Source organism: Bipolaris zeicola (genome assembly GCF_000523435.1).
Source record: "Bipolaris zeicola 26-R-13 unplaced genomic scaffold scaffold_451, whole genome shotgun sequence".
Classification (NCBI taxonomy): Eukaryota; Fungi; Ascomycota; class Dothideomycetes; order Pleosporales; family Pleosporaceae; genus Bipolaris; species Bipolaris zeicola.
In genome coordinates, this window is record NW_006912500.1 from 1 (window position 1) to 9,345 (window position 9,345).

The following is a 9,345-nucleotide window of genomic DNA, read 5'->3' on the forward strand; positions in this document are numbered from 1 at the left end:
AAGGAGAGAATCCTTCTTGTTACTTGTAACAAGCAGATCACAAGAACAAGATCAGACTATCAGATCAATTCAATCTTTATCTCTCTCCCCTAGCACTATTTCTTTTCTATCTAGAATCTATCGACTAGNTGCCTCTGAGTCTACTAGGAACAAGTAGAAGGCAGAGACCTCTACCTCTGAGTTCTATTAGAACAAGCAGCTACTTCCACCCACCTTTTTCTAACATATTATAGTAAAATATACTTCCTTACCTATAGCGTTAATCTCGAATCTTTCTTACCCTAGATTTCTTAAAACAGCCTTATTCTACCCTTAAAACCTTCCTCTTATAACTAGTAAGACGTTATTATTAGCCCTACGCGTGCTATAGGGTGCGATTTTATAAAGTGCTACACGGCTGATTGGTACTTCCGTCGGAGGCGAACCACCAATCCCCGCTAGTATAAGGTAACTCAGCGGGTAATTTACTATCAATTTAGGCACTGCGCATTGCACACGTGCTTCGGAACATCAGTAAATCCGACTGAGGATTGGGAGCAGTACGACTCAGCCAGCAGCCCGTGTCTTGTTTAGTCAGCCAACACATAACGTTAACGTGTTTCAATCATCCACCTACACCAGTCATTCGCCAGCGCCAAAAACCACCAAAAATCGCACCATCTGATCCCTGCAAATTCAACAACACGCGCATAATAAAAACCCAAAGTCTAATAGTAGCTTTTAGGAGCTGGGCTTGATAATTTTAGTGTCATCCATGTCCTTGTACATGACTTTATTGCCGTCCTTCACCCAGGTGTGCGAGGGTATGGCGTATGGAGCGACCTCGTCGTTAGCGAACTCGGCAAAACTAAAGTTGGAATAATTGGCGAGTTGCAGAAGCCGCATCCGTCAGCTATCCTAGGAACCCATCGGACAGTCAAGCCAGGTCGTTCGACCTGTAGACTGGACGCCAAATCAAACTGAGATGCGGACATATCAAACCATAGGCCTGTGGCGGACTACGCGGTAGCGGTCAAGGACAAGGGAAGGCGCCGGCGGAATGCGATGGAAGGTGAGGTGCGAGTAGAGTGAGCAGCGATGGGATATGAGATGAATAGAGGTGAGTATGAGGGGAAGAGGAGAGGAATAAAAACAGTCAGTGAACAAGGCTGGCAGCTGGCGGGGGAGTGGAGTGGCGTACCCATACGGGATGCATGATCAGGTGTGGTTGAGACCCTCGTCCCTCCTGTTGGAGTCGGCATGCTAGGCGTCAGCGGGAGTTCGCGGCCAGGGAAAGTCCAGGAGATGGTACAGAATAACATTCACGGCGTCCAGGCGTGTTTGCAATCGCGTTCGAAACCTGTATGTCGCGAGGAGAAGCTATTCGGTCCGCTGGTGTAATGGAGTTGTTGGGCTCGCGGAGCGAAGAGAGAGATGACCTAAGGTCTGCCGGACAAGCCCACTCAGGCTCATAGTCAAGCTCTGATTGTCGTATAGAGTAAATGAAAGATACTGGCTAGCGATGGAGCATTGGATAGCAGCTCAGCTGTACAGTCATCATAGGGACAGGCCTTGACCCCAGTGAGATGGTGGGCGTGTTGTATACAGTCGTTAGCGATTGCGGCTTCACTCTTACACGCAGATGCACAACGATTTTGAGCAGCCCCACCTAGAGGATCTTGTACTCCCAGATTCTCAGCTCACCGTAGAACTGAATTCTACATCGGATAACCCGGTTATTAACGTCGAAGATAAGGACGTACATTGTGGCGCCAACTTTCAAGCCGCGTCGGTGACTGCAGCCACCGAAAAAGTTCGCCTCTCGCTGCAGTCGATTGGAAAGATGCTTTTCAGTCAGGTTAGCGAAATGATCAACCATGATCTTAGCAACGGTCTCCCTCCCAATCTTGCTGCCGATGATCCAAGCGTGTCCTTTTGTCTTAAAGGTCTCGATGCCAACACTGCTGCTTACACATCCGAACTCGGGTTTCTTGCTAATCCAGTAAGCAACCACGTCCAATCTGCCGAGATGCACAATCAGTCTATCAATTCCTTGGGTTTGCTTTCTGCACGACAGACATTTGCCGCTATCGAATGTCTCTCTATGATCGCTGCCAACGCTCTCTACACAGCTTGCCAGGTACGTATACATCTTACAAACCATATTTCGGAGCGTATGCTAACTCTTGCCTCTACCTCTGCAGGGCGTGGATATTTGGACACTACATCGTACCTTCCTCGACAAACTCAGAAAGCCAGCTGAGGAACTGCTTGCTTCGTCCCTCCAAATTGAAGATGCAAAGCTTGTTTCCAGGTTCTGGACTCGTTTCGAAGAGACCTGGTACAAAGGGGCCCCGCTTGATGCCGACGAACGGGCTGATAAAGTCTCTGATGTCCTTTCGGCAGTTATCATCACCAGCTCCGAGGCTAGCAGTGACATCAGCGTAACTCAGTTATCAAAGACACGACAAACTCTCAGAGACTTAGTTCTCAACACCTATGTCCAGCATCGTGAGGCCTTCTTCAAGAAGCCAAGCACCCCGGAATACCTTGGCAACGGCACCAAGGTTCTCTACCGCTTCGTCCGCAAGAAATTACAGGTCCCACTCCACCGAGGATTGATCGAACACCCAGTTGCTGGCGCAAAAGACAACAACATGATTGATGGAAGGCCCAAGAAGACTATTGGCTCCTGGGTTTCTATTATCTACGAGGCTGTTCGCAATGGAGAGCTGTACAGCGAGATTTTAGAGTTCCTTCAAGATGAAGACAGCAGCAACCGTGTACACAGAAATGGTAACGGTGAGTACACGAACGGCAATGGTGTACATCCCAATGGCAATGGCGTACATATCAATGGAAATGTTATTAACGGCAATGGCAACGGGATTCACACATAAAGAATGAAAACTAGACTTTGGTTACAATAGCCTTACGACCCAAACTTTTCTTATGACTATCTTAGTAGATAGAGTTAGAAAAGATTGTTTTAGCAGAATTTTTATTTTCCTTCTAGTCAATATAAATGTTTCATAATTGGTAAGCTCCTCTACGAATCAATGCTTCTCTAGCCTTCACTTGATAGTATAGAGAAATGAAGTCTCTTAACTTACATTTGCGGTACTGGTCTCCCATGCTGACCCCAACGCGATGATCATCAACCTGATATTCGCAGCTATCGCTGTGGCATCTGCAGATCAATGAGAAGATATTGCTTATGATATCAAGGCAGGAAATATTGTGGGTGCGTACCTGATGCCGAGATATATGGCCAGATCATTGGCTCGCCGTTCGGCGCTATCGTTGCCTATGGGTTGTACAAGCTTTATGTAATCCAGTCTCCAATACCAGGCCGTCTCTTCCAAATACCTTCCGCAAATATTGTACTGAGTACCTCCAAATTACTTCCGGAGCAAGTTCTACTAAAAGATGGTTTGCCCTTGAATATAGAAGCAGCCGTACTCTCAACGTTAGCTGCAACTTTGAAGATGTATCAAAAAACCCAGAGATCTCAGAATCTCATTTCTTGTGGCATGTCATCTGTAATAGGTATAACTGTTGAGATCCTAGCCTGGACCTCGTCCATTGGAATACTTCTAGTAATCTAACCTCTGCCCTCTTCTAAAATCATACGCGCACTTGAGGGGCTATTTTACAGCATATGCAAACATTTTAGGATAACTAATAGGATGTGATGACGTTGTGATACTTCCTAGTGGACTCTTCATAGGCGAATCTATTGCCAATCTTATCAATATCGGCCTCGGTGCTTTCAAAATGCCAAAGATCGAGTCTCATCGGGAGGGAGTGCATGATTCTCTTTCAGGAAGAAAAAACCCCTCATTTGGCCTAGCACGGCAGGTGTCGCAGCATCTGCAATAGTATCGACGGATATTAGGCGCTAATATTACGGGTCTTCCCAATAAAGTCAAACTTTTAGGCGACGTCGTATATGCAGTGTCAAATGCATTGTGACCTTGTATAACATGGGAGGATTCCTTGTAGGATTTCTCCAAAAGCACAGGCGATCATTACTTTGTAGGAGACAAGACCATACGAGCATATGCAAGCATTTCTTATCATGTATGCGACATTGCATATGCAAGATACGCAGTGACCAGTAGGAAACGTCTATGGATACGAACCAACTCCTTCCTCGGTCTGGCATAGGTACACCACTGCGGACCGAAACACTTACTTGTCGCTGGCGCGTTGGTGGTTTTCAAACTACTATCGCTTTTGGAAGGCCTAGATTCCTCTCTTACATTGCGGCGTAGTTGAGCATCCAAAAGCTACCTGGTAGCGACAGCACGAACAAATCTTTCGAGGTTTTGCGTGAAATATGCAAAGATGTGTGGACATATTCCAGTTCTCAGGGAGCATGCATCGAATATAAATGGAGCCTATTAGCCCATCTCTTGGTGTACCCATCAAGTGCTTATTATCTGCAGCTCCTCATTCGTCTACTACATTATCACGTGAGTGTCACTCGCCACCTCTAGGCAGCATGCTCTTCCCCAACCTAGCTGCTTTTGCAACTCTTCTCGCAATCACTCTTGCCACACCTACCCCTCTTGACGACGGGAACACCGATAACGGGACATCTCACACACTTACTAAATACGAAGTCAATTGCCGCAGCGGAGGAAATACCTTACCTCGCTGCTACGAATCAGGCTCGGCTGGCTGTCGCTGCTCTAGCATTGGTGTCTACAACTGCCAGGATGACGAGTGTAAAACATACTGCGGATGCAGCAGGTATGTGCTACTGAACCTCCAGACTCCCACTGTTGCTACACGCTAGAGCTATTCCTTATCTTGCCTGCTCGACTACTTTAAACATGACACTAACGGTAATAATAGAGTCTATTACCCCCAATGTCCCCACTGCCCTTAAGTCAGAACTATCAAATGTCGGCTTTACTCCGCATAAGGACTTCGATATCTCTATTATCTGGCACAACTTAGACTCTCGGAGCGACTTTCTTACGTTTCGCAAGGAGTCGCAGGGACCAATTGAGCGCATTCTAATCGATTTCGCAAGAGTACTAGAGAGTGGGATGTTTACGGTGTATAGTGTAAATGCTTACTCGCATTTATTCTGTGTGACAGTAGCTTGTGAAAAGAACAAAGATGAGGGAGTTATGGACTTGGTGTTGAGTGTGCTGTAATAGCTATCCACGTTCGTTCTAGGTTCGTCTAGTCAGTAGTGTTGCTTTGAAATCCAAATGTATGTTGGCAGTCACTATCAAATAGGTCATGCTCCTTTGACTGTCACGCTACTTTTTAAGTTCGTTTACACGCTATATCCATCCATCATCACACACTGTGGTGCCATGTCGCAAGCCAGGCACACGTTAGGGCTAGTAGCTCAGTGAGGGCTCCAGATCCTTCACACTAGACAAACCTTTGGCTACTAGCATCCCGACTTACGCTAATAGCTTAAAGACGCATACGCAACTTAGAAATAGATTTTATATAATTAAAAAGGTAGCCAAGTCTCTTAATACTAGCTACCTAGTTGCTCTACCTCTTTTTCGTTTATCACACAGTCTAGCGGCTAGCAGAACGCATTACGATCTAACGTGTTATAATACTAGAGCAAGCGATACTTAGAACGATAAGCTAAGTATCTCCTTAAATATACATACTAAGTGCAAACAAGAGGAATAGATAGGATTGTACACTCGCTAGTTCTAATAATTGCAGATCGTTAGTTAAATAATCTATCTTTACTATATCGTGTTTCACCACCGAGCGCCGCAGTCTCCTCACCAAAACGACGTTGCAACACTGTCTACGTAACACTACCATAGTTTGCTTGATTAACTAGAATAGAGCATTATTATTTAGACCTATTGCTAACTTCTGAATCCTCTAATTTTACTTGGTAGGTGCGAGAATTGTGTCTAGTTTGGCTGCAACGTCCGCAGCGCCGTTCACTGCGCACCCTTTTCACAGGCGTTGCAACGTCGTTATGGCTTCCACTCTCTGCCTCAGCGATCTAATCAGCTATTTAACCAACTGTTTAGAACCCCTCTGGCTGTACGTAGCGCCGCTTGCGAGTTTTTCGCTTTGTGGACGCTTCAACAGCGTCTCGTAGTCGGCTTATTTCCTCGTGCATCAACACCATATTATCAGCACCTTCCCACTCCGCGCCAGCGTCTGTCTGTACATTGCCTCTGCCTCTTCGTACTTGCCTAGGCTGTTGAGCACTAGCGCCAAGTTATTCATGCTCTTCAATGTAAATAGATGCTCATGCCCGAGCACCTTCTCCTTCCGCGCTAGTGTCTGCTGGTTTATCGCCTCCACTTCTTCGTACTTGCCCTTAAGCTCTCTGGCTAGTCCTATTATCTCTATGCTGTCTAGCGTCTCCGCATCTTCTTTCCTAAGCACCTCCCTCCTAACCTATATTAATATTATTACTATCTCCTCTGCCTCCCCTACTCTCCCTTATCGCCACGCGTACTATACTATATCATATAGTAATAGCGCCCACTCCTTTTATAACTCTTTACTCTTAGGCTGCTATGCTAGTACTATCTGTACGTGTAGAAATAGTGCCTTATACTTCTCCTAGTTCTTATTTTCTCCCTTTAGCAGCTCTGCGCACAGGTTTGAGATAAACTACTCTCTCTACTTCTCTAGCTGCCTTTTGTTCTTAAGCTACGTATGCATCGCTAGCTGTACTAGGCTGTGTATCTTAAACATGTCTGCATCTCTAGTTACCGTAATAAACGAGTAGTCTTGTAGAGCTAGTATATCGTCCTTAAACTCGTCGTTGATTTGGACAGCTAATATATGTTTATCCACGGTGCTGCTCTGGCGGCGGAGTAGAGCTTCCTGGATCTCCTGTCGGTCAAAGAAGCTCATTAGCGACAGTAGGCCTGCTGCTAACTTTCTTATCTTCTGTATGTGGTCGAACGAGATCTACTATATTATTAAGATAGAGTTACTAGCTACTATATCTCGGCGGAGGTAACCTACTTTCTAGTTTAGTAGACTTATCTTTCTTTTCTCAAGGGTTTCTGCGTTTAAATAGTTCAAATTTTGTTTTTGTCCATTTGCGATCCTCTGAAGTGGAGGAACTATTTGCTCAAGCGAAACACAACAATCTCCTTGGGGTTCTGGAGTGGAAGTCATTATTCCAGTTGTCTCGCAGCTCTCGAAGACCTCATCGCTCTGGTCGAGCGCATTGCCGTCCGGCTTGATGTCTGGGTACATAAGCATCACAGCTTCATGGCGGTCCACCTCCGATTCCAATAATGCCTTTAGGTATCGAGAGGGCTTGCGCATACCGTCCATCGGTATTGATCTAGTAGGCGCAGTAGACCCGCCTTGGAAGAACTGTCGCCGCTCTTCTTCGAAGGCTTTCCTCTGCAGATACCTCCGCTTGTCGCGTGGAAGGTCCGAATCGTATTGGCTTGTATTCGCTGAACTTGTTTCTGCTAGCTGGGATCTAGGAGGGATAGGGGCTAGTAGGTTTCGGTGGAGCATCATCGAATTGTGTTTGTTGATAAGGTCCATCCGCTGATCTCTCCCAAAAATAATACTCTGCGAATCGATCCCGATCATGGAGGAGAGATAGGCCTGGAACACATGCTCGTCAGAATGCCCCATCGCCTGCACTCTCTGAGCAGTTGTGGCAATTCCTGTAGCCATCAGCGTGCGTCTAGAGCCCGAGATATCCAGACATACTGTCAATAGCATTCCCATAACCACGGCGAAAACAGTATGCAGTCAGTTTGTCCTTGTAGCCTGCTCTCTCACCCAAGCTTCGAATCATCCAATGGAAGCCAAAGTAGCTTAGTATTCTTGTCGGTGAAATCGATCTGTCTGGTTCGTAACACCGTAAATATTGGCAGATTCTCTGCATGCGCACGATAAGGAAATTCGCGAATGGAACTGCCAGGGGACGGCATGTTAGACTGGATATCGAAAAGTGTTTTGTAGCCTTCAAAGATGCTATCCGCTAGTGCAAGCGCCAGGAAGTATGTGACCGGACACATCGCGCGATTTCCCTTGTCCTCGTCGAGAAATACCTTTGAGCTGAGCTCTGGTCAGCGTTCACCTCAAGGAGAGCGGAAAACGTACCCCTGCTTATGGTTATGCCTGTGGCCTTTACGGTTCCGTAGATGTACATGTAGCACGAACTTTCCTTCATCTTCATCCCAAAGCAGCTTCACATCGCGATAAAGCAATCCTTCATTCGAGTCTTTCCAGTTCGATGATTCAATAAACTCCCCAGGGCGCATTCCCATCAGGGTCATCATCACAATGGAGAAGGCAAGCTGGAGACGTGCGCGAGGATGTTGAAACTGGTATTCATCGCATGCCCACAAAAAGCGAATGAGGTCCTCGCTCACATTCACAGGTGCTAGAGGCTTATCGTACGCCTTTGTCGACAACCCTTCGGTTCGAAGAAGATCGTTCTTAATAAGTTGTGTAAACTGGCTGTTGTCGGCTCTACTGTAACCGTGGTTGGTAAATAGTCGAATGGCTCGTTCAAGACATCGAAGACGGTTTTTGATCGTTGTGTCGTTGATCTTCTCGTTAATCAACCCGACGCTTGTACGAGTATACCAGGTAAGAAATAGCGCGATGTGGTTTGCTGGTGGAGGCTCTGGAAAGGGTGCGTCTTCCTGTAGATATATACCCAGGACCTTCTCCGAGAACCTGGCTTGTTAGTTGCGTCTTCACATCTCAGCGTCCACTTACTCTATCCATAGCTTGATTGTGTACTTGTGTTGCCTCTTACTCTCAGGAATGAGCGTTTTCTCGATGTCTTCTGCAGTAAGCTCGGTGTTCTCCACTTGCTGGGCGAGCGCTTGCAGGTCAGCTACATTGCTGTCTCTAGCCCTTCCGCGCACCATGCTGAAGATAAAACCAGCTTTAGCAAGTGAGTGTAGTAATAAATAACTATTTTTTTGAACTTAGTGAAGGTATGTTGTCTGTAGGGAGTAGTGCAACGAACGCAAAAAAGAAAGAAAGAAAGAAAGAGAAAGAGGGAGGGGAGGGGAAGACAAGGGGAGGTAAGAGGGCCTCCATTATGCGGCCGTGTATCTACTGGGGCTCTTAAAACAGCGTCAACTTCTATATAGAGCATCTTCCTCCACGTTACTATATGCCAGAACTGGTCGCCAAAATAGGGATTTAGTATGGCTTGGCAGGCGGTAGTCCTAAAACGGGTTCACGTAAGTTGACAACCGTCACAGTATTCACTATACTACTGAAGATGATGATTTTAATAGAAATAAGAGAAAATTAAAAACTTAACGTACCTCACGGGTTCGTGTCACACACGGGTTCGTGTCACAGTTTTGCCAAGCCCCCACCAAAACCACTACTACCTACCAATGTTACAAC

The 9,345-nt window shown here is 46.3% G+C and overlaps 4 protein-coding genes across 4 annotated transcripts; 3 read left to right on the plus strand and 1 right to left on the minus strand.

Moving 5' to 3' along the window:
- Positions 1-1,621: 1,621 nt before the first annotated feature.
- COCCADRAFT_10166 (uncharacterized protein) lies at positions 1,622-2,879 on the plus strand (the record flags this gene model as incomplete). Its single annotated transcript, XM_007720335.1, has 2 exons — positions 1,622-2,119; positions 2,184-2,879. The coding sequence occupies 2 exons, from the start codon at positions 1,622-1,624 to the stop codon at positions 2,877-2,879; spliced, it is 1,194 nt and encodes a 397-aa protein (XP_007718525.1).
- A 1,607-nt stretch (positions 2,880-4,486) lies between these two features.
- COCCADRAFT_112396 (uncharacterized protein) lies at positions 4,487-4,783 on the plus strand (the record flags this gene model as incomplete). Its single annotated transcript, XM_007720336.1, has 1 exon — positions 4,487-4,783. The coding sequence occupies one exon, from the start codon at positions 4,487-4,489 to the stop codon at positions 4,781-4,783; it is 297 nt and encodes a 98-aa protein (XP_007718526.1).
- A 115-nt stretch (positions 4,784-4,898) lies between these two features.
- On the plus strand, positions 4,899-5,144 carry COCCADRAFT_65786 (uncharacterized protein; the record flags this gene model as incomplete). The annotated part of the gene is made up of 1 exon (XM_007720337.1): positions 4,899-5,144. A coding segment is annotated over one exon (246 nt), but the record flags the coding sequence as incomplete, so codon positions are not given.
- Positions 5,145-7,745: 2,601 nt separating this feature from the next.
- On the minus strand, positions 7,746-8,852 carry COCCADRAFT_10167 (uncharacterized protein; the record flags this gene model as incomplete). Its single annotated transcript, XM_007720338.1, has 3 exons — positions 7,746-8,028; positions 8,074-8,655; positions 8,698-8,852. 3 exons carry the CDS (start codon positions 8,850-8,852, stop codon positions 7,746-7,748), a joined length of 1,020 nt encoding a protein of 339 aa, XP_007718528.1.
- Positions 8,853-9,345: the final 493 nt, after the last annotated feature.